Here is a 23,624-nt window from a genome sequence, read left to right on the forward strand (position 1 = left end):
GGACTAGACCACAGCATCTGAACCAGGGCCAGGACTAGACCACAGCATCTGAACCAGGGCCAGGACTAGACCACAGCATCTGAACCAGGGCCAGGACTAGACCACAGCATCTGAACTAGGACTAGAGCACAGCATCTGAACTAGGACTAGAGCACAGAATCTGAAGCAGGAGCAGGACTAGAGCACAGAATCTGAACCAGGACTAGAGCACAGCATCTGAACCAGGACCAGGACTAGAGCACAGAATCTGAACCAGGACCAGGCCTAGAGCACAGCATCTGAACCAGGACCAGGACTAGAGCACAGCATCTGAACCAGGACCAGGACTAGAGCACAGCATCTGAACCAGGACCAGGCCTAGAGCACAGCATCTGAACCAGGACCAGGACTAGAGCACAGCATCTGAACCAGGACCAGGACTAGAGCACAGCATCTGAACCAGGGCCAGGACTAGACCACAGCATCTGAACCAGGGCCAGGACTAGACCACAGCATCTGAACCAGGGCCAGGACTAGACCACAGCATCTGAACTAGGACTAGAGCACAGCATCTGAACTAGGACTAGAGCACAGAATCTGAAGCAGGAGCAGGACTAGAGCACAGAATCTGAACCAGGACTAGAGCACAGCATCTGAACCAGGACCAGGACTAGAGCACAGAATCTGAACCAGGACCAGGCCTAGAGCACAGCATCTGAACCAGGACCAGGACTAGACCACAGCATCTGAACCAGGGCCAGGACTAGACCACAGCATCTGAACCAGGGCCAGGACTAGAGCACAGAATCTAACCCTAACCCTGAACTGAATACATAGTGTACTAAGGACAAACTCTGCTTATGGGTCCATGGCCCATATTGCCATATTGCCTAGTGGCCCAGATTCGGTCCGCAAGCTTCCAATTGAGTGTCGATTTTATAATGTGTTAAAAAAAATTGTCCTTTAACTAAAACACACAAGCCTGTAATATGCATTATGGAACACGAGTTGAAAGCATGCCACAGTATTATTAATAATACTATAATTAATATCATACTCTATACCTCATTTTCCATCCATCATTTTTTTTCTTGCAACTATTATGTATTAAAATAAATGATTCAAAACAGGTTCACTGGGAAGGGGGCAGAGTCATACAACGTGCCATATCAAAGAGACAATTAAAAGTTCTTCAATAAGGCCACACAATTAACTGAAATTTAATTGAAATGGACGCAATTAGGAAAAAAAGAAAATATACTGTTTTATTCTGCGTAAAAACTGCCAACCCTGTAATGTTTGTCAGTTCATAGGCCAAGTTCAGTCTTTTTGTTAATTATCCAGGGCACAACTTTGAACAGAATCAACTTATTGAAACATTTCATATTTCAATTGTGCTAAATTTTCTACTTCAAGTCAACTGAATTTCATCATCACAATCAAAAAGGAGCAGAAAGAGAACATCTTAGCTATTTTTCTGACTAGTATTGCAATTAGATTAAATATCTATTAGATATTTTTGCAAAAAAATTAAATACTCACCAGGACCTCCTTCTGCTCCTCCTCCTGATTCATCTCCTTTTGCCTGAGCTCATCCGTCAACTCTTGGACACGCCCCCTCATCGCTAACACTTCCTGTTCAAGTCTCTCAATTTCCTGCAGAAGCTCCGCCTCCCTTCCCCTCAGTGCATCTCGTTGTGCGGTTAATTCTTCTGTTGCGGTTTCCAGTGATTTCACTTTGCTCCTCTCGTCAGCGACGAGGACCTCCATCTCCTGAATCTTCCTCTCCAGTGCAACCCTGCTTTTCTTTAAAACGCCCATTTCCAATTTCATACCCTCTTCCTTTGATTTGAAGGCGTTAATCTCTTCTATTTTCTCCTCGTCTTTGCTTTGGAGTTCCTTAACCAAAGAACGGAGTTGGTCAACTTCTTCACAGAGGACATTGCCATTTTGCGCTTTAGAACCAGTCGTTTGCTGCTCCACCACCTTCAACCTTTCTCCCTGTTCGTCCAATCGGATTTGAAGTTGCTCCAATTCACAGTTTTTGCCATCTAACAGACCCTGAAGTTCTTCTACCTTTTCCATCTGCAATTTGAGCCTCTTGGCGAACTCCTCTCCGTGCCCTCTGTACTCCTGCTCTTGAGTGTGCAATAACCTTTCCAATCCTTCCTTCTCTGCCACTGCCATTTCTAATCGACCCTGAAGAGCTTTGAGACGGGATCGTAGAGAGCGCGTTGATGCAGGATAGCTGACTCCCAGCTCTTGTTTGAGATTGTTGGGTCTGGTGGTCTTCTTCTCCGGTTCTTGGATGGTGCAGTGTTGTGGCTCGGGGCTCGGTGCGGGTGACGGGTTGATGCTATCGCCGTCTTGGGAGTCGCTGACTTCGTGCAGGTTGGGGCCCAGAGTAGCCAGCTCGGCCTGTAAAGTGCTGATGACTTCGTGAAGGCGTTCCGCTTCCTCTTGCTTGTCGTGGCGGATTCGGAGGGCTTCAGATTGGATGTGTTCCACTTGAGAGCGGAGGTCCTCCACTTGAGAGTGAAGCTGTCCCACCTCCAAATCCTTCGCAATCAGAGAAGTTGGGGACATTAGCAAAAGCATTTAAGAGTTTAGATTTAGCCACACATTTACACCATCAAGAACGTGCGTTACCTTGTTTTCAGTACTTTGCTCCAGCTCCTGCACCAGTCTATGGATCTCATTATGAAGCTGGTCAATCTCCAAGTTCTTCTCCAGGAGCAAAGCTGAGGGAAACGTGTCCGCTGTCTCCTCGTCCTTGGGCTCTTCCTCCCTCTGCTCTTGGAGTATAGTGAGCGCAGATACATTTTCCTACAAGGGGCAAGCAAAGTAAGGCCATTAACCACTTCACAATATGCACACAAGCATTTAGATACAGGGGACGTTTTACGAAAAACTACCATTTGATACAGTGACATTTGAGTATAAAGAGGCTCAGTTCTGCAGTTTAAAATCAATATTGCGATTTACAATGAACAAAATGTAAAATAATGATCTACGTTTGATAGAGTTAAATACTGAATACTAAGAAAAAAGGATATGTTGTCTTAACATCTGCCATTCATCTCATTCTCAAACTTCAAATATCATTTTTGCTTTTCTTTGACAGGGAATTACCTTGAGAAGTGTAATTTGTTCTTGGAGATCATTAACATGAGCCGTGTTCCGAGTCGTGATCACCTCCAGCTGTAGAGTGAGGTGCTTCAGCTCAGCCTCTTTGATGCTCAGGTCACTTTCCACAGTCTCCAGTTGACTAAGCAGCACTTCCACCTTGCAAAAGTATCACATTGTACCATTACTAATACACAAAAACATTTCTGTTTAAAGCAGAGCATTCATTAATGGATGAAACGAAGGCTGTGCAGACCTCTTGCTCCTTGCTGTGGAGGTTCTGTTGAGCCGTGTCCAGTGCCTCCCTCAGCTCCTGCGTGGGGTCATAGTTGTTCTTTTGGTAACTGTGCTTGTTCTCGTCCAGAGTGGACTGCAACGCAGAGATCTGAAGCCTGTTAGCCAGCTGCTGCTGCTCCAAGGCCTGCTTATCCTGTCAAAGGCACAGTGTCAATTCAACATGACAACAATTTCTTTGATTATGTCACTGCGTGTTGGTCTATTCTCATACTTGTGTAAGCTCCTGTTCTCTCAGCACTGCCTTGTGGAGGTCCTGTTCCAGTTGACTCACAGTTCTGCTGGTCTCTGCACTGTTGAGCAAGGCTTGCTCTAGCTCTCGGATTCTACCGGCCAGTTTGTCGATTTCTTCATTGCGTTCTACAAGATCACGCTGGAATTGCTGGTTAGTTGCAAGCAGACTGGCATGATCCTCAGTTTTGTCTTTGATTATAGCCTGGAGATTTTCCACCTGCATAAAACGGCAGAGAAGAAGAGTTTACATTTTATAACCCAAACACTTGTTGATGGGATTTTGACAGCTCAAGCCAAGCCATGCTGGATTTGCAGCCACTGATTATCAACTACAACTACTCCAAGCAAGAATATTGTATGTATGAATGAACGGGCATCAAGCAAAAGTAACGAATGAGGATGATTGCGATTAGGGGTGAGAGGAGGACACAGCATGCCACAGTCAGATGAACTAGCAGATGGAACATTACAGTTAGACGCCATACCTGAAAAACCATGTCTTCAAACTACAGCAATCCGTTCAAGACAGGAATAAACAAAAGTCAGTGATTAGGAATAAAGTATGCAGCACATCAATTTATTGTCTATGTTGGCATTTTAAATCTATTCAGTTTCACATACAAAATAAAAAAAACAAGATTACAGTTTAAATGCATATTATGCAGCATTAAAATATGCTTGTACCTTGTGTCCTTTATTGTCAGTGCCAGGTGTTTGCCTTCGCAGATTTTCCAGTTGTGTTATTTCTTGTTGGAACTCATCTCTTTCATGCTCTCGCTCGACAGCTTGCTCCTACAAAACAATATTAGGACTGATTAATGATGCCCAATACTTGACATTACATTTCTATGTTACACTCACCTCTATGAACTGCCTGTTGTGTTTGAGCTGCTTCTCCAGCGCTTGGACTCTCTGGTGCAGGTCCTCCGTGAGGGTCTTGTGGTGCTGCTCCGTCTCCAGACTCTTGGTTTCCTGATCCTCCAGCTCCCTCTCCAGGGCTCGGATACGCTGGGAGAGGGAGCTGTGGTCCTTCTCCGCTTGACGCTGCAAGTCCAGTCTGTCCTGTGCCAAATGCTCCACTTCTGCCAGTAAAGCTACAGAGGTGCAAAAGATGGATTACATTTTTAAAATTCAGAAAGATAATAAGAAATGATTAATTCAACCACAACACAGAAAAGATTAATTCAACCACAACACAGAAAAGATTAATTCAACCACAACACAGAAAATAGGGCAATACCATTAAAAAAAAAAAAAAAACATTTAAAAAACAAACACCACAAAAACACACAACCCTACTACATTTTCAATGTTTGAAATGTTACACTAGTTTCTTTATGAAGCTGCTTCAAACATGATTTCGATACTTGATAAAGCAATGATTTAAAAACAAACAGCAATGTTCAACACAGAATAATAGCACTATCTTTATAGTACCATGTAATCTTATACTAATTAAAATGTTTGTATTGTGATTTTTTTTTTATAGATACAATATTGATTAGTAACGGAACAAACAAAACATACTGTAAAAAGTGAAGTTAAATCTGATCAATAACAAAGCATAAACATACAAGGATTAAAAAGAGAAGGCAATATGGAAAAGTATGCTAGGTAAGCTCAAATAAGTACATAAAAAAAACAACACGTAATAAAAAACACATGGTAGCCAAACGGCATATTAAAGCCAAACTCAACCACAGCAAATCTCATCCTCCCCCTTTAACACAACACTTCACCCTGACCCACAAACCTGTGCCATGATCTAATTTGAGCCAAAAGTCTATGGAGGCTCGACGCATCTGAGCAGACATTACATAAATATATGGTCACAAACATAACAAGTATCCACATTTATGGGAATATATCCTCGTATTCACCTTTTTCCCTCTCTCCCAGGTCAGCTGACAGGTGCTCCTTTTGCCGCAGGAGAATGGCCTGCTCCTCACCAAGTTCCTGGTTCTTGCATCGGAGCATCTCTAGGTCTTTGTCGAGGTTCTGCATCTGGTGTAGTTTGACCTTCAGCTCCTCCAGTTCCTCTGCCAGCCTCTCCTCCTGGGTCTCCTTCTGCTGCAGAGCCTCCTCCAGGATCGCCTTCTCGGCCACAAAACCTTGCAGAAGTCCTAAAATCATCGAATAAAAGAGACAAGCGCGTCAGAAAAGCTACGGAGCGTCTAGACACATGGAGCAATAAGAGCTTACCCTCCGCCTTGTGCAGATCCAGCTGGAGGCGGCTCTTCTGCTTGGCTTCTTCATTCAGCTGCGTTATCAGGAGCTTGTGCTGCTCGACCAACTGAGCCGAGTCATCCCTGCCCCGAGTGAACTTCTGCTCCAGGGACAGATGCACATTGTGGGTCTCTTCCAGCTAAAAATAGAAAAGTAGTGAGTGTAATGGATGAGTAATACGCCACAGAAATTGTTCTAATGCGGTTAACAAGGCGCCGCGATGTCAGGAATATACAACATCACAAAATGACAGATGTGGAACTCTCCAAATCCACGTGAGTCAGTCGTAACATTTTATTCTCACATGTTTCAACTCATTTCAAATCAAGACAAAACATTCTGCAATAAATTTACACTAACTCCTAATGTTGGCATAAAAATAAAATGGTCATTTTAGTATCGTGAAGGAAAATACATTACATGATAATAGAACACACTCTTTGTTGACAATAGAATTTAAGTTACAAACGCAAAATATTAGTATATACCTGAATATTACTATGTGGTCTAATGGTCAAAATGAGTATACAACCATTGAAGAAAGGTACATTTTTGTCCTGTTCATGCGTATAAATACTCGTTTAAACAAGTTTCTAATTTCGAGATGGTGATTTATTATCAACCAGCATCTGTGATTTTACACCTTTAACAACCCTACAACCTCCTTGGTTTTATGGTTATTGCAGGTCTGTAAATGTAAATGTTTAATCTACATTGTATTTTCTCTATAACGCCTATTAAAAAGGAACTGGATTAGTTCAGAACATTGAGAAGACTAAAGAAGAGTACCTGTGTGTTGGCGTGGTTAAGCAGGTCCAGCAGTGTCCCCACAGCGCGGTGAAGCCTTCCACTGGCCAAGAGCGCAGCCTCCTCACCCTCAGGAGTCAGGTTTGTATCAGACAGCAACAGGCTTTCGCAGAGAGTGTGAGAGAGCTCCAAGTCCTCTGAAGACAAGTCTATTAGGAATAGAAATGCCACTATTAGGCGTTACAATCTCCACAAAAACGTTACAATACTTGAAATGACAATAAACCAACCTGCTTCTTGTATGTCTTTGTTTCCTGTTGAACTTCTTCTACGTTTTCCTTGTGTTGAGGTGATATCGTGTGCACTAACTTTCTGTCCAATCATCTCCTCTGTTGCGATTGTACTCCGCACCAGCTCCACAACAACCCTCCTTAGCTTTTCATTAGCGGTGAGTAAAGTAGTCCTTTGAAAAATAAATACATTTAATGACATTTCAACACCTGCAATCTTCAAAGCTACATCGGTGTAGGACATACTTTTCCCCTTTAGCCGCCTGTAGGTCGCCCGTGAGCATATTGAGCAGGTTGCCCCCCTCTTGGCTCTCCCGCTCTCTGCGCTGGAGCAGGGTGTCCAGGGTCTCCATCTCCGAGCGCTTACCCTCCAGTTCTCCCTGCAGACAGCCAACCTCTTCTCGGAGCTGGAACAAACAAGGCAAGCAAACTGTTAAAGCAGCCGATATCAAGCTTTAGTCCTTTGGGAAATTATACAGTCAGCGTGTCACGGCATAGACAGAGCAGTTCAGACCTGATTGGAACATACACTGTGCTTTTCTATGCCGCTCTTTCCCTCTCCTTTTCCCTCCTCTCTCTGCCCTGCCCCATCAAGCACCTCTCCTAAAGACACCTGCTTCAACAAAACAATTGCGTTGCCATGACAACAACCCCCTCCCACCTCTCAAGCATTTAATCCCAACCACAAGAGGCAGTAAGATCTTATGTATAACAACATCATAAAGTAATTGAGTGAAAACAAAGAGTACATTATCAAAAAGAAAAATAATAGAGCTCTATCAGATGACTAAACCTTTGATTAAATAGAGATTTGTCAGCTTTTGTTGCAGTGAAATTTTCAATCAAATACATATCCAAAAGTTAAAGATTGTGTAATGTATTAAAAATGCATTACTGCGTTAGTGGTGAAAGAAAAAAAGAAAACTAATAGTATGTTATGACCTTCAACTGGGCAAATATGGTATTTAAAAATAACACTAGTTAATGTTAGTAAGGGCTGGAACTGACTCTTAGCAAAAAAACAAATTGAAATAAATTAAACAAAAATAATATTTCAACTGATTTGCTGCAAGTCAATTCAAACACATTATTACAAGTGTGTGAACCGACACTTGAGGCGCTATACCTGAGCCACCACAGCATCCAGCTGCTGTAGCTGAGCGGTCAGCTGGCTCATTTTGCTGGTGTAGCTCTTCTCCTTCTCCTCCCGCTCCGAGGTATGACTCCGCCTCAACTTCTCAAGCTCCGCCTCCTTCTGCTCTTCAAACTCCGTCTTCCAGAAAAACAGGGATCAGGATTAAAAATGCCAAATATCCAGGAGTTTATTTTTGTCTTCCTCCAGACATGAACGACTCAAAAAACAGAATCAGAATGGTCGGAGGGACAAGAGGACTTTAGGGAACAGGATTATGTGGAAATTGGGTTTAAATAAAAGCTCCAAAGGGAAAGAACTCTACACATGAAGTGGTCCAGCTGAGGCTTAGAGAGAGCAATGCCCCTCACCCCTCCTCAGAACCACAACCTCATAATCCACACAGCATTATATAATCACTCAAACAAGCAAATTTGTCTGATTACTAAAAATGCCATAACATGTGTATTTCATGACATAGTTACCTTGATCCGAGTAACCTTGCCCTGGAGCCGGTCTTCTGATTGGATCTTGAGGAGCTCCACTTCCTCGTTGAAATGTTGCCGTTGCCTGGACGACGACTCCTCCAGCTCGCGGCGGCATGCTTCCAGCTCGCAAGCAGAGATATTCTTCAGCTCCTGTAGTGGACACATGTCAGGGATTTGTTTAATACCGCGGCCGGCCAGATGCTCACTGGGCCTGTTTATACTTTTAGAAAACATGTAGAAATGCCTGGTGTACAGAAAGGCCATAAACAATGTTGATGGGGTGACAAGCAACAGACAAAACATGTGGATTACTAAATAATTCAGGTTTAGGTTTAGTCAATTTAAATCATCATGGACCATATCCTGACAATTTCTTCTGTCTTGAAAGGAGTAGCCAAATCTGTTAAATGCACTTTGGACATAAGCAACAGATGTGACATTTGTCGAGGTAACCGTTACCTAGCAACTATACTGTAAACAAAGGCCAAAAAACGGATAATAACTGTATTGTTTGAATTAATTTCAAACAACTTTATTTGATTCAATGAATGTTTAAACTGTTCCTTGCGTGCAAATACCTGCATTATATGACATTATATTTTTAAACATCAAAAGGTACCAAGGCACCAGACAAAAAACAAAAACTGTCATATGCACTTTCAAGTTCAAGTGTCAAAACAACAACAAATTCTCAAAATTTGCCCCATAAGAACTCGGGACGTAGCAGACCTGGAGCTGCTCTTGGTGCTGTTCACGGAGCTGTTGGATCTCAGCGGCGTACGTGCTTGTAAGTTCTTGAAGAGCAGCACTGTGTTGTTGCTCAAGCTCCAAAACCTATTCAAGTAGAGGATTTTAATAATGACAATCACAGAAGAAGACTCTGTGCACAAAGTACAAACTAACTTGTTCCTTAAGGGCTTCAAGAGCTTGACAGTGTTCAGTATCTAAGGATTCTTTTTGGGCTGAAAGTTCCACCTAAAAAGAAAAAAAGTCAACTTTATTTAAATGGCTGTATATTGACAAAAACAAAGGTTCTTCTAGCCCTTGGTCAATATGTGAACGCTATATTTACATCTAAAAAGATCAACCAGATTAGTTTGTTACCTTGTGAGCCTGGCTGAGTTCCGCAGCCATGGCACCCATCCTGTCTGTGAGCTGCTTACTCAGCTCCTCTCGGAGACGCTGCTGCTGCTCCGTCAGGCTGCGCTGCATCGTCTGCTCATGTTCACATTTCTGCCCCATCAGCTCTCGACAGTGCCTTTCCTCCAGGTGCATCATTTCATCCCGCAAGGTCTGAAGGGAAAATACAAGCATATCAACATTAGAGGAACTTTACTTCTTTGGGATACCACTTAAGTTATTTTATGTTGACACACTTGGGGGTAGAGGAGATATTGACATTCCCAGTATCCCAATAATGTTATTTAGACAATATTATGTAAATCCAACAGAAATGTTAAAACATGTCTATAAATGTATTAATTTAGGATCCATCATCAGCCAAATGTGAATTAAATTAGTCAGAAAAGTGCAAAACACCTTCTGACCTTCTTTGTACCAATAATATATTGTATATTCAAATTGTGCACATCTTCAAAACAACATGCCATTATAAACATCTCGATATATTGCCCACCTCGAGACACAATTAAAAGTAAAGTTTAAAACTCCCCAGACACAAACTAAACAAAAACGTGCTCTCTTACTTGTACTTCTTTGAGATAGGTGGTCTCCAGAGTGTCCATGTTGCCCAGCATTCTCCTCTCCAGCTCGTCCTTCTCTTCCTGGTGCTTGCGTTCCAGTTCCGCCTCTTGAGCCTCAAGCTGGGCCTGGCTGGTTTCCTGAAAGGCGGCCTCTAAGCTGCCGAGGTCGCGCTTTCGTTGTGAATGGAGGGCCGCCTCCAAGGCAACAAGCTCTGCGTTGTGCTTGTTGTGGATCTCAGCGGCCATGGCTGCCAGCTGATCTCTGTGACTGGTACTGAGGGCGTCCAGCTGCCCCGTGTATCTGGCAGTGAGGGCGTCCATCTCCTGTGAGTGTTTGCCCAGTGCTCTGGCTTTCTCCTGGGCCAGTTCAGATTTGTGCTTTTCCTTTACGTTGGCCAAAGACAATTCATACTTCTGGGATAACTTATGCTCTAATGCAGCCTTTTCTTCTTGGAACCTGGATATAAAAACATTTATGGGTATGGTATTTATAGGTATGTTGCACTAGGTTGTCGAACCAGGATTTCAAGTTAAATTTCACTCAAAAATGTAAAAAAAACATTATCCCCAAAAGTATATCAATATTTAAAAGGCGTAAAAGCCATGAGTAGTATGAACTGCAACAGCACCTATGATCATAAGAAAAATGCTTACCCTTCTCGCGCGTGTTGTAGCTTGTTTTTGATCTCTTCTTCCATGCTCCTCTTTGCCCCTTGCAGTTCATTTTCAAACTGCACCTCCAGTCTCTGCCGCACATTCAGGAGCTGTGGGCCTGAGATACATAGTGGGATGTTAGAATGAGGAACTGCTTCCAAATTTATCTGTGAGAAATGTAGTAAATTCTTACTGTTATCACAGTCTAGAGCAGCTTGTAGAGACTTCAGTTTGTTCTTTTCTTCTTCAAGTGCATTTTCAAGGTAGACTATCTCCCTCCCAAACTCGTCCCTCAGAGCACACAGCTCAGACTCATGCTTGTGTTGGAGCTCTTCCTTGAGTGTGGTCAGCTTCTTCTGCATCTCCTCCCTCTCCTTCTGCAGGGCGTCCTCCAGGTGAGCCAGCTCAGCGGTGAAGTCCTCTTTCAACTGCAGTGGGTTAAACTGTGATTAACATCTCATTGTGCAGAAAACTGTGACTAACTAGAGGAAGCCTGTACCTTTAGTGTGCTCTGTAAATCAGCCTTGTGCTGGTTACTAAGTGCAGACAGTCTACTCTCCAGAGCATGGATAATACTGGAACTGTTCCTCTGCTCCTCAGTGAGGCACCACAGCCTCTGCTCAGCCTCCGCCTAGAAGAGAAGAGATGAGTTCTGATATTCCTGTGTGAGGAGGATGAGGAGGATACTGGGCTGAAAGTACCTCTGCGTGCCTGGCTGCCTCCAACTGGAGTCTGGTGAGTTCTGACACAACACATGAGATAAGGTAGAATTATGCTTTTAATGTATGTTCTATTACAAACATTTATTGGTACCTCTTAAGTGGCTTTCAGAAAGTTTGGCTTTGAGCTGCTCCATTTCTAAAGCATGTCGGGACTTCATCTCCATAAGTTCCTTGTAGTACTGGTCTGTGAGGTCGCAGCGCACCTGTAATGGAAATGTTAAATACAACCGTGAGCAAAGACATTCAATACCTCGTCAAGTTGACTGCAAATAAAATTAGAATCACAACAAATGCCTCAGACCTGTCGTAGTTCTTCTTTAAAAGCCTCGGACATAGAAGCTCTGAGCTCAGCCAGCTCCATGGTGTGCTTCTCCTCCAGCTGATGGGGAATTACCTTGTAAATGGACAAGTTAATAACCCACACACACTTTTGGAAATGTTAACGCTCTTTAGATGAAGCTCAATCCTCACCTCTTCTTCACCCTCACTATCCTTTTCCTCTTCAGCAGGACATTTTGAATATTCACTAAAAAATAATGCAACAGAAATGAGTCTACATAAGAATTGAAATTAGCTTTTCCCCTGCAGTACGTGGCAGACGGTGTACCCATAATTGGCCGTCTTCAGCACAGACTCTTCCATTGCCCCCTCGACCATCCTCAGCTGCAGCAGGGCGATCTCCTCTCGATAGCCCTCTTCAGCTCCTTGCAACCTCTGCTCAAAGTATCTGAAGACATTGGGTGTTGGTGTATTGCGCACATGTGTACTATTAAAGTGCAGTGTGACAGATGTGGTTCTTACCTCCTAAGGCTCTCCAGCTCAGACTCATTCTGTCGTTTCATTTCACGCTTTTGATCTTTAAAATCTACCTTTAAGCGTTCTATGTCCTCAACCTGTGCAGAGCGGGCACGCAGCTGTTCCTTTAGCTCTGAAACACAAGCCCAAAATGTACCTGCATACTAACCAACTTTTTCTATCTCAAAATGTCAAAAATGCAAATGTTAATAATTTAAACAAGTCAATTAAACTTAACAACTTAATAAGAATTGTATGTTTTATCACATTGTTCATTAGGGCTGCAACTAACGATTATTTTAGTAATGGACTAGTCAAAAAATAATTTTAAAATGCATGTTTTACCAAATAAAAAAGGTTGAAATATTGTGACTGAAGGCTTCTACATAGATACTATAGAGACTTGTTATTGACATTTGATTTAATAATGTTAGTCTTTAGGTGCGTTTTAAGAGTATATATTAAAAATAACAATCAAAATACAATTACAATTATTTATTAGTCACAATTATTCAGATTAATGATTGCAGCCTGTGATGCCTTGAACCTACCTCCCATCTCCTGACGGTTAGTTCTCATGCTCTCCAGCTGAGTCCACAGTTGACCCACTTCCTCCTGTGAGTTTTGTTTCAATAAGGTCTTTTCCTTTCGTAAATTCGAAATCTAGTACAAAAGTTTAGTCAAGTCACTTCTGATGAGAACAAATTAGACTGTTTGTTTGTTTGTTTACCTCTTGCTGCAGTTCCCCCTCCTTGTCCTGTAGGAGGAGCACTTGCCGTTCCTTGTCTTGCAGCACAGCTTTATGACTGGAAACCAACTCCTCCAGCAAACCTAAAACACACAGGTTACCATCTAAATAAACACACATAAAACTATTTTGGTTTGCACTTACGAGTAGCAGCATCTTTTTCAGACAAGGCTCGTTCGAGTTCTTCTGCCAGTTTCTTCTGGTGATCCTCCAGCTTGGCCTGAGACTCTTGGAGCTCCAGCCGGGCCTGGGACAGAGCAGCCTGGGCTTCGGTAAGGTCCTGGTTGGTCTGGTCCAGAGAGGCCAAGGTGCTGTCAAGTTCTGCCTGGGTCTTGTTCAGCCTCTCCTCGGTCTCTGTGAACATTGCCTGGAGATTGGACTGGGACGCAGAGGCTTTCTCCAATTGTGACACCAGGGACTAAAACAGAGCGAAGCAAATTATATTAGGTAAATACTTTGTTTTTTTTTGTTTTTTTCTTATTTTCTTCTTGATTTTAAGCAACCTCTAATAATATTGTTTTTCTACCATAAACATCAAAAATTCTGGCAAGTTCTGGTTGTCCGATCTGACCTGCATTTCCTGTGTCGCCTTCTCCTCCAGGGACGTCTTCTCCTTTTCAAAATCTTCATCCAGCTGCTGCTTTAACTTATCTGCACAAACAAAAATGACCAGTCGCATCGTTTACAGATATTGCATGTGACATAAGCTGCATGGCAATTCATATTTAGGTTAAAATATTTGACCGTTTTGACAAAATGTTTAGGCTTTTTTGTAATGAAGGAATTTTTTTTAGTTCCTGGTACATCAAATGTGGACAGGAACTGAGTAGGAACTAGGGACTGGGGCAACACTTTGGGGACTGTTTTAGTTCCTGTTCAGGGGAAGACATTTTCCATTTGGACCAGAAACCGTTGGGTGTCTAAAGCACATACAATACTGCCTTTCTTTGTCACGCTTCGACAAAATGTATGAATCTACAGGAGAAATTACTTGGACACAGTAGCTCCAAAAATAAAATTCTTAATCAATTAACAAATTGAGATTCTTTATTTGAGCTTTTTGTGCAATGCTCAAAAGAAATGGGAAGAATGAGAAAAAGGCCTTTAAATGAATATTTCTTACACATACCGTATTTTCCGGACTATAAGTCACACCATTTTACATAGTTTTGCCCCGGGGTGCAACTTATACTCAAGAGCTACTTATATGTCATATTATTTGTTATTTTCACACTTGCAACCATATGTCACATATTTTCACACTAACAACTGCCAGAGGGCACTCTAAGAGACACAGAAGAATCTACACTTCCTCTATCTACCTCCGGAGTTAGTGGAGTTGTTTAGAAGTCACACCGAGGAAGAAGAATTCAATGGATTTAGTGATTTGGATACTGATATTTGGTAAACTTGTTAGCATGTTCTTTATGCTATAGTCATCTTAATATCTGTTAATATGTTACGTTAACATACCAGACACTTACGACAGTTTGTTGTCTGTGCGTCATGTAGCTGAAGGTGTTACATTAGCATACGTTTACCTATTAATGATGTTCTCTAATCTGTTATTTTAAATTGCATTTCAAGATTAAATATATGTTCTTGGTCTTGGATTTTATCAAAAATGCGACTTACACTCCAGTGCGACTTATATATGTTTTTTCTTTTCTATTATGCATTTTTTGGCTGGTGCGACTTATAGTCGGGAAAATACAGTAATAGAGATGCTCATTTGAAAAAGGCAAGACATCAGGTTACTCTTTGAAAATGTATCCCTTTTTATCAATCCGTTTGATCCAATACTTACACGCAAGTACGGCTCACGCTTACCCATGTCGCTTTGGTGCAGCTGTTGCCTCCTCTCCTGCTCCTCCTGGTGGTGCCGTCTGATTTGGTCCAGCTCCATCTGATGTTTGGCCTGGATCAGAGCACTCTCCTGGGTTAACGTTTCTTTCATGGAGGCCTGGATTTTCCCCACAACTGTGCCCTTAGACAACTCCAACTGGGACTGGTGGACGTTGGTCATGTTCAGGCGCACAGCTTCCAGCTCCAGCATCTTCTGGGCCTAAGAGGAAAATCATTAAATAATAACCAATAAGATTTAGTCCCGTCATAATGATATATTAGGGATGCAAAATATTGGAAATTATTGCAATATGAGATATGGCTGTTAAGTACTGTGATAACTATATTACCGCAATATGTGAATACACAGTTTCAGTTGTATTAAAACAAATATGTTCATGCCTTAAAAGCAAAAAAGACAACAAAAAGTAGTTAAACAAAGTTGTCAGGGAATGTGACATACACCAATGCTATTCCTTAACACACAGAGAACACAATTCAACTCAGAATATGAAACGACACAGAAATATCAGACGTTTGTATGGCATGCAGGGGAGAACACGCGGGGCTGCGTCAGCCAGGCTGTCGTAAGCAGCCTGTGACCCTCCTGCGTCTCGCAACGTTTTTTCTCATGCAGGTTGGTTTTATTAGATATTATGGAATAGGCGGGTCACATTTCTCATTGGTCAGCTTCACATCAAGGCACTTGTCTTTTACGACAGTTGGTATTTTTCCTAGAGATAAAGCCTTGGTGAATGTTTTACCCATTGGGTAGGGGGCAGTGGGGTGGCGTCTGCGGAAATCCACCACCATCTCCTTGGTCTTCCCCGCGTTGATGGGGAGGTGGTTCCGCTGACACCAGTCCACAAAGTCCTGCTCCAGTCCTCTGTACTCCGAGTCATCGTCGTCCGTGATGAGTCCGATGATGGCAGAGTCGTCAGAGAACTTCTGCAGGACACAGCTGTCCGTGTCATGTCTGAAGTCTGCAGTGTAAAGGGTGAAGAGAAATGGCGCGAGGACAGTGCCCTGGGGCGCCCCCACACTGCAGGTCCGAGTGTCAGACACACAGTTCCGGGCTCTCACAAACTGGGGTCGGTCTGTGAGGTAGTCCAGGATCCACTCTGCCAGGTCATACTCCACACCAGCCGTCTCCAGCTTGTCCCTCAGGAGCAGCGGCTGGATGGTGTTGAAGGCGCTGGAAAGATCGAAGAACAGAATCCTCACAGAGCTGCCAGGCTTTTCCAGGTGAGAGAGAGAGCAGTGCAGCAGGGAGATGACGGCGTCCTCCACTCCGATGCCAGACCGATATGCAAACTGCAGCAGGTCCATGGCTGAGCTCACGGTGGAGCGGAGGTGGTCCAGGACTAGCCACTCCAGTGTCTTCATCAGGTGGGACGTGAGAGCCACTGGCCTGAAGCTGTTGAGGTCTTTGGGGCGCGGTGTCTTAGGCACAGGTACCAGACAGGAGGTCTTCCAGACCTGTGGTACCACCCTCAGCTTCAGGCTCATGTTGAAGACATGCTCCATAACTCCACACAGTTTATCTGCGCAGGACTTAAGGAGCCTGGGGCTGATGCCATCAGGTCCTGCTGCCTTCCTCACTTTAATCCTCTTCAGCTCACTCCTCACCTGTGCTGCTGTGACAGTCAGTGGTTGGCAGGGGGACCGTGTGCTGGGGGGATGGGTGAGTCCAGGCGAAGTGGGGAGCTGATGGTCCGGGGCAGATAAGCGAAGAGGAACAGATGCAGGGCATTGTCCAGCTGTGGAAGAGGGAGCGTGCAGCTGTGCAGGGGGAGGGGCGGGTGACCGATCAAACCTCAAGAAGTGAGCATTTAAATCATTCACCCACTGTAGATCCCCCTCTGTCTGGGCAGGGGGGATTTTGAAGCCCGAGATGGTTTTCAGGCTCCTCCACACTCCCTGAATGTTCTTTTGCTGCAGCTGCTCCTCCATCCTCCTCTTGTAGCCGGCCTCAGCCTGCCTGATCTTCCTCCTCAGCTCCTTCTGCACAGTCCTCAGCTCCTCCTTGTTCCCTGACCTGAAAGCTCTCTTCTTCTCCTTCAGCAGAGCCTTCAGTTCACGGTTAATCCATGGTTTGTTGTTTGGAAAACACCGCACCGTCCGGGAGGGAACAATGTTCTCAAAACAGAAGTTGATGTAGTCCGTGATGCACTCTGATGGTGTTGATGTCCTCCCCATGTGGGTCATAAAGCTCAGTCCAGACAGTGGTGCTGAAGCAGTCCCTCAGAGCCTCCTCGCTCTCAGCAGACCACATCCTCACCTCACGGGACACCACAGGCTGCCTGCGCACGATGGGTTCATACACAGGCCTCAGATGTACAAGGTTGTGGTCCGAGCTGCCCAGGGGAGGGAGGGGGGAAGAAGAATAAGCCTCCTTGGTGTTGGCAAAAAACAAGTCCAATGTTCTATTCTCTCTGGTGGGGCAGGTAACATACTGGGTGTATGTTGGTAGAACAGAAGAGGGAGAAGCGTGGTTAAAGTCACCAGAGATGAGGAAGAAAGCCTGTGGATGCTGTGTTTGCAGCCTACAAGTGCAGGAGAGCAGTGCTTCACAAGCATTTTCAGCATTGGCAGACGGGGCCACATAGACTGCGATCAAAATCACATGTGAGAACTCCTGGGGCAGATAATATGGCCTCATGCCAATAGCCAATAGTTCAATATCCCTGTTACACAGCTGCTCCCTCACTGTGCAGTGTTCGGGTTTGGACCAGCTCGTGTTCACATACACCGCCAGACCTCCACCTCTTTTCTTTTCTAATATATCACTATTATGCAGATAAAATACATCACAGAAATATAATCATATATTCACATTTTATCACAGAAGTCAGTCTGGCCACTTTTATGTGAGTGCAGACCTTAACCGTCAGCGCCATCCCGGTCATCCAATTCCTTGTTATAGCTGCAGCCAAGAGGGCTTTCCACAGGTATCCATCTATAGTGTCCATTGCTGGAGTTTTAAATTCGACATATATAGTCTTTAAGTAAAATAGAATGTCTGCATTGAAGACGATTGCGGGTCTGCAATGCCTTAATCGAAGTCCAGTATTTATGAATAATATGGCTGTTTCAAAACACATGATAGTGATGTAGAACATGTGGCTGTCAAATAGCACAACAACCTGTATTTTCCTGTGAATAGTGTGTGAATAGTGTGCACCCGGTCACCACCTGAATTCAACTAAGCAAATAGGTACGAGCCTCCTATTGGATAATTGCTGCATGGTGATTGTTTTTCAGCTGCAACTCGGTATCAACTGATGCAGTGAGTGGCTTCTCATTTCTGAAACAACCGTGTGGAAACACAAATCCCGTGGTCATGGAAAAGATGTTGTGTGTTTGAGAAGGGTCAAATCATTATAAACCATTATCAATATAAGATCAATTGGTGAAAAATAATGTAACATTGAATTTAAATAGATGTTATAATGTTGCAGAAGCTTATTGAAACAATGCCACAGCGAATATGTGCTGGAATCAGAATCAGAATCACAATAAGGTTTATTGCCATTGTCAATGAACAAAATTCACAAACATAGGAACTTGTCCTGGTGATTCAGTGCAACACAAACAATAAAACATTGAACGATGAATACAAAACGTCATGATATGTACATAATAAAATATAAAGTTATGTAGTGCAATAAGAAGTGAACAGTGCAGTGAGTGCAAGGTGCTTAGGCAGTGTTCATGAGTTCAACGGCAGAGGGAAAGAAACTGACGGGAGGTACTGGTCCGGATGGACCGTAACCTCCTGCCTGAGGGGAGTGGCTCAAATAGTCCGTGTCCAGGGTGAGAAGGGTCGGCTGTGATCCGTCCTGCATGTCCCAGAGCCCTGGAAACGCACAGGTCCTGCAGAGATGGAAGTTCGTGGCCGATCACCTTCTCAGCAGAGCGACAATGCTCTGTAGTCTCCGTTTGTCCCTGGCTGTGGCTCCAGCGTACCACACGGTGATGGAGGAGGTGAGGATTGGCTTTCCGCAGCTGCCACAGGAAGTACATCCTCTGCTGGGCTTTCACAGTGAGGGAGCTGATGGTGAGCTCCCACTTGAGGTCCCGGGTGATGGTGGTGCCGAGAAAGCGGAGCAAGTCCACAGTGGAGATGGGGGAGTCTGAGATGGTGAGGGGGGGCTTTGACTTTCCTGAAGTCCACGATCATCTCCACTGTTTTCTGGGCGTTGAACTCCAGGTTGTTACCGCTGCACCAGGACACCAGCCGGTCCAACTCTCTGCTGTAGACAGACTCATCCCCGTCCGAGATGAGCCCGATGAGGGTGGTGTCGTGCGCAAACTTGCTTAATTTCACAGAGTCGTGGCTGGAGGTGCAGCAGTTTGTGTACAGGGAGAAGAGCAGGGGAGAAAGTACACAGCCCTGTGGAGCTCCTGTGCCGATAGGCCGCATGTCTGAGACATTCTTCCGATCCGTCATGAAGTCGGTGATCCAGCTGCAGGTGGAGTTAGGCACGTTGAGCTGGGAGAGCGTGTCCTGGAGCAGAGCAGGAGGATGGTGTTTAATGCTGAGCTGAAGTCCACAAACAGGATCCTGGCATAGGATCCCGGCATAGGATCCCAGGGAGTCCAGATGCTGCAGGGTGAAGTGGAGTGCCAGGTTGATGGCATCGTCCACAGACCTGTTGACTCTGTAGGCGAACTGCAGGGGGTCCAGCAGGGCTGAGGTGAAGGACTTGAGGTGGGGGAGGACCAGGCGCTCAAATGACTTCATGACTACAGACGTCAGCGCCACAGGTCTGTAGTCATTAAGTCCAGTGATCCGGGGCTTCTGGGGACAGGGACAGTGATGGACGACTTGAAGCAGGCTGGGACATGGCATGACTCTAGTGAGGTGTTAATAATGCCAGTGAAGACAGGGGCCAGATGCAGGTGGCTGGGGTGACACCGTCTGATCCAGCAGCTTTTTGCGGGTTGGATTTACGAAATAGTCTGCATACATCCTGTTCCTGAACTATGAGAGGGGTGGGGGAGGTGGGGGGACCGGGGTTGGGTTGACAGAGGTGGCCGCAGTCGGGGAGGGGGTGTCAAATCTGCAGTAGAAGGAGTTGCGTTGTTGGGCCAGTTTTCTGTCATCTACAGATGGGGGGGCTCTGGGCTTGTAGTTTGTGAGAAGCCGGAGCCCACTCCACACAGAGGCGGGTTTGTTGTTTGAGAACTGCTGCTTCGACACGTATTGTATTGAGATCTAGCTCTCGACACCTCTGCTAAATCTGTATTTCGCATCTTTGTAGCGCTCTCTATCACCAGCCCTGTGGGGTGGCTCCTTCTGCCCTCAACTGCCTCAGTTTGGGTGTGAACCAGGGTTTGTCATTGTTGAAGGTGACTTTGGTGTGTGATGGTATAATGCTGTCCTCACAGAATCAAATGTATGACGTCACAGTGTCCGTGTACTCATCCAAACTATCTGTGGCAGCTCTGAAAAGCTCCCAGTCTGTAATGTCCAAACATGCAAGTAGCTCCTCCACTGCCTCGTTGGTCCACCTCTTAGAAGTCCTCACTACAGGTTTGGAGAGCTTCAGCCTCTGTCTGTACGTGGGGATCAGGTGAACCATGACGTGGTCTGACGAGCCCAGCGCGGCCCGGGCCACGGCGCGGAAGGCGTTGCTGACTGTTGTGTAGCCAGCGTGTTCTGCTCTCTGGTCAGGACTTTAATAAAATGTCTGTACTTTGGTAGTTTGTGGCTGAGATTCCCCTTGTTAAAATCGCCCAGGATAATACACAAGGAGTCCGAGAAGGTCTGCTCTGATCTGCTCCGCAAGGTCGTGCTCCGCCTCCTGCGCGTGCGTGCTTGGCGGAATGTAAACAGAAGCCAGAGTAAACGAGACAAACTCACGCGGTGAATAAAATGGTTTGCAGTTGATGAAGAGATCATCAAGAGAGAATCAAAGCTAAAGGCGGTCTTACCAAATATTAGAGCGTGTGACTATTTTTTTGGCCAGGCGGTGTCATTTCCACGCCTACCTGAGCCTGGTGCATTTCTGCCTGGTGCGCGGCCTCCATGCTCTCCCTCAACTCCAGGGTCAGCTCAGTCTTCAGTTGCTCCAGCTCTTCAGTGTGTCTGCTGGTCAGCTCTGCCATCATTCTCTCGTGCTCGCGCTCAGTGACCTGGCAGTTGTTCAAAGTGAATGTCAAAATCAAAACAAGCCAAGTGGTTTTTAAGCACGCAATAAGATGACTCATACATGTTGTACCTGTTTGATGAGGTTAATCTGTCTCTTCTGTTCCTCTTCTAATGTGAACTGCAGCTCCAGGAGTCGGTTGTCAAACTGAACCTTCAACTCAGAAGTCTAAGCAGAAAATACATCAAATATTTACATGTTGAAGGTTCAAGAATCACACATTTGACTGGACACACAGACACTAATTTTGTGGCGTACACCTCTTAATTTTCTATATTATCTTGTGAAATTTTAGGGACAGACTGTTATTGATTTATAATTTTTTTGCCAATACCAATATCTGATAACCGATAATTTGCCGAAATTACATATCGGTATAGACTAACAGTCATAAGCCCAATTTCTCTTTTAATTCCATTTTACACCTTAGTCAGTATAGAAAGACACTCTGGAATGAGACATGGACACATACCAGTGCCATCAAAATATAGGTGTCAAATATCTGCAGATTTTAAGATATTACGATACTGGAACAGACATATCTCCCATCAAGAATTCACTAGCAGCCGGTACAATCCCAAAAAATCTCACAGTTCCCGACACCAAAATGTTCTTAATGCAGAAGACAAAAAATGCAATGACAACTATTAGGAGTAATAGCTGTGAACTGTGCAAACATGAGATCTCATACTTCCTGTTGATGCGTCTTCTTCAGTTCAGAGATATCCTGCTGGTACGCCTTCCTGACCATCTCTGTAGCCTCCTCCACAGCTTGGTCCTGCTTCTCCATCAGCTCCTTTAGTTCCTTCTCACTCCTCTGCTGATGTTCTTCCAGGAGACTCCTAACATCAGACAGCTCCTTTTCCTTCTCCTGTTTCTCTTCCTCCCATTTCTCCCTTTCTTCAGCCATCTGGAATACATTTTGCACATTAAAGTAGTCAAATTCACATCAATCAAAAACAACAATAATTGATTTAAAATATTTGTATGCAATAATATCAGATTTAAAAATGTAATATTGTAATGCGGGTGAATTAAGACGTCTTTATGCATGTTGTCAATTGTTATGTAAATTGTAAAAACGAAAAAACAAAAAGTAAATCATAGATTAAATCTTTCCTCACCTCAACATCTTTAGACTTCAGAAGGTTTTCGAACTGTTCCAGCTCCTCCTCCAGCACTTGTTCCATTTTGTTGATGCGTTCGCCCATCTCCTCTTCTTTCCTCCTGTGCTCCTCCTCTTTCCTCCTGTGCTCCTCCTTCTCCTCTGATGCTTTGACTTGGGTCTCCTCCAAGTTGGCGACATTTTGGCTGAGGCAGACCAGCTGAGATTCCAAGTCGCTCTTCTCCTTCTCCGCTTGGTCCAGACTGGCCTTGCTCTGGGTCAGTTCTGGCAGAACTTTGTCCATTTGAATCTGAATGTTAAGCAGCTCTGTCTGGGACCTTTGGAGATCTTTCAGAGCGTTCTCCAGCTCCAGAGTCCTTTGGTTCAACAGCCCAAAGGCAGTTTTTAGCTCCTTTTTAGCATCTTCAAGATCAGATTTCAAGTCATCAGAGAGATCCTTGGAAAAGCAGGAAAAAAGCAGAATTCATATTAGGAAAAATAAATATTATTGTGTACATTTATTAAGCAACCTTAGGATTTATGGAGGATGTCACAATTGTCAGAAAAGTCACAATTTTATACCTATTCACAATTGTTGCCACTTTGGTCAAATTTAAATACTTCATTGCCTTCTTTCCCAATTTTAGCTTTATGAAATCAAAGTTGTCACATACACAGTCAAATGTGGTTTCTCTTTTTAGACTATCGACTGAACTGAAATTACTCATTGTTGCTGCATACAAATGTCACATTAATTGATAACTGAATATTCTTGACATCTCTTTAGCCTAAACTACCTGCATACTAAATAATAAATCAAATTGCCAATCAGAAAAGAAACAATCTGAAATATGTTGATAGAGTGGCTATTCTTAGTTGCCGTTTGGTTATTTAAACTGTTGATGGATAAAATACAGCTTGTTCTTAAACACACAATACTGCAAACGTCAAAGAGTACTGTAGTACATTTCAGTGTAAAACTAAACCTGTAGTTTTTGTAGCTGTTCCTCTTCCATCCCTGGGCTCCATTTGTCTGAGTCCGCTTTCAGTTTGCTCTGCTGTGGTGAAAACATGAGCAGGTCCACTGGTTGAGGCAGGGCACACTCCTTCTCCTCCTCCTCCTCCTCTCCATCTGCTGGTCCCTTCTCCTCCTCCTCCTCCTCCCCCTCCCCCTCCTCCTCCTCCTCCTCCTCTCCTTCTTCTGCTTCTAAGGCTTTACTCTGCGCCTCGTCTTGTCCTTGGCATTTCTGTGGCATCTCCTCCTCCATCTGAATCCTCTTCTCCTTCTCCTCCTCAAGCTCCAGCAGGGCCTCCCTCAACTCTTCTGTCACTTGAGCCCACCTGAAAAGTAAAAAAAAAAAAAGCATTGGACTTTTGTACT

At 44.3% G+C, this 23,624-nt stretch overlaps 1 protein-coding gene across 1 annotated transcript in view; it reads right to left on the reverse strand.

The window, feature by feature from the left end:
• Positions 1–23,624, reverse strand: part of pcnt (pericentrin) — a 46,123-nt gene that overhangs the window by 12,659 nt on the left and 9,840 nt on the right. Inside the window, exons 7-45 of the mRNA XM_072457862.1 lie at positions 23,458–23,584; positions 23,230–23,409; positions 22,263–22,700; positions 21,830–22,048; positions 21,211–21,306; positions 20,981–21,124; positions 14,969–15,203; positions 13,710–13,789; positions 13,283–13,556; positions 13,121–13,221; positions 12,942–13,053; positions 12,397–12,523; positions 12,203–12,322; positions 12,067–12,121; positions 11,897–11,989; positions 11,687–11,798; positions 11,575–11,615; positions 11,373–11,504; positions 11,067–11,301; positions 10,874–10,991; positions 10,223–10,676; positions 9,621–9,809; positions 9,420–9,491; positions 9,246–9,350; positions 8,514–8,666; positions 8,023–8,169; positions 7,143–7,303; positions 6,897–7,069; positions 6,649–6,815; positions 5,836–5,998; positions 5,514–5,756; positions 4,495–4,727; positions 4,318–4,425; positions 4,119–4,139; positions 3,614–3,850; positions 3,362–3,535; positions 3,112–3,264; positions 2,629–2,805; positions 1,522–2,538 (exon numbers count right to left, since the gene is read on the reverse strand). Coding sequence (XP_072313963.1) covers positions 1,522–2,538; positions 2,629–2,805; positions 3,112–3,264; positions 3,362–3,535; positions 3,614–3,850; positions 4,119–4,139; positions 4,318–4,425; positions 4,495–4,727; positions 5,514–5,756; positions 5,836–5,998; positions 6,649–6,815; positions 6,897–7,069; positions 7,143–7,303; positions 8,023–8,169; positions 8,514–8,666; positions 9,246–9,350; positions 9,420–9,491; positions 9,621–9,809; positions 10,223–10,676; positions 10,874–10,991; positions 11,067–11,301; positions 11,373–11,504; positions 11,575–11,615; positions 11,687–11,798; positions 11,897–11,989; positions 12,067–12,121; positions 12,203–12,322; positions 12,397–12,523; positions 12,942–13,053; positions 13,121–13,221; positions 13,283–13,556; positions 13,710–13,789; positions 14,969–15,203; positions 20,981–21,124; positions 21,211–21,306; positions 21,830–22,048; positions 22,263–22,700; positions 23,230–23,409; positions 23,458–23,584 — 7,186 coding nt within the window. The remainder of the gene's footprint in view (positions 1–1,521; positions 2,539–2,628; positions 2,806–3,111; positions 3,265–3,361; positions 3,536–3,613; positions 3,851–4,118; positions 4,140–4,317; positions 4,426–4,494; positions 4,728–5,513; positions 5,757–5,835; positions 5,999–6,648; positions 6,816–6,896; positions 7,070–7,142; positions 7,304–8,022; positions 8,170–8,513; positions 8,667–9,245; positions 9,351–9,419; positions 9,492–9,620; positions 9,810–10,222; positions 10,677–10,873; positions 10,992–11,066; positions 11,302–11,372; positions 11,505–11,574; positions 11,616–11,686; positions 11,799–11,896; positions 11,990–12,066; positions 12,122–12,202; positions 12,323–12,396; positions 12,524–12,941; positions 13,054–13,120; positions 13,222–13,282; positions 13,557–13,709; positions 13,790–14,968; positions 15,204–20,980; positions 21,125–21,210; positions 21,307–21,829; positions 22,049–22,262; positions 22,701–23,229; positions 23,410–23,457; positions 23,585–23,624) is intronic.

Source organism: Eucyclogobius newberryi, unplaced genomic scaffold, assembly GCF_026437365.1.
Source record: "Eucyclogobius newberryi isolate DKJ021-1_F unplaced genomic scaffold, fEucNew1.0.hap1 SCAF_21, whole genome shotgun sequence".
NCBI lineage: Eukaryota > Metazoa > Chordata > Actinopteri > Gobiiformes > Gobiidae > Eucyclogobius > Eucyclogobius newberryi.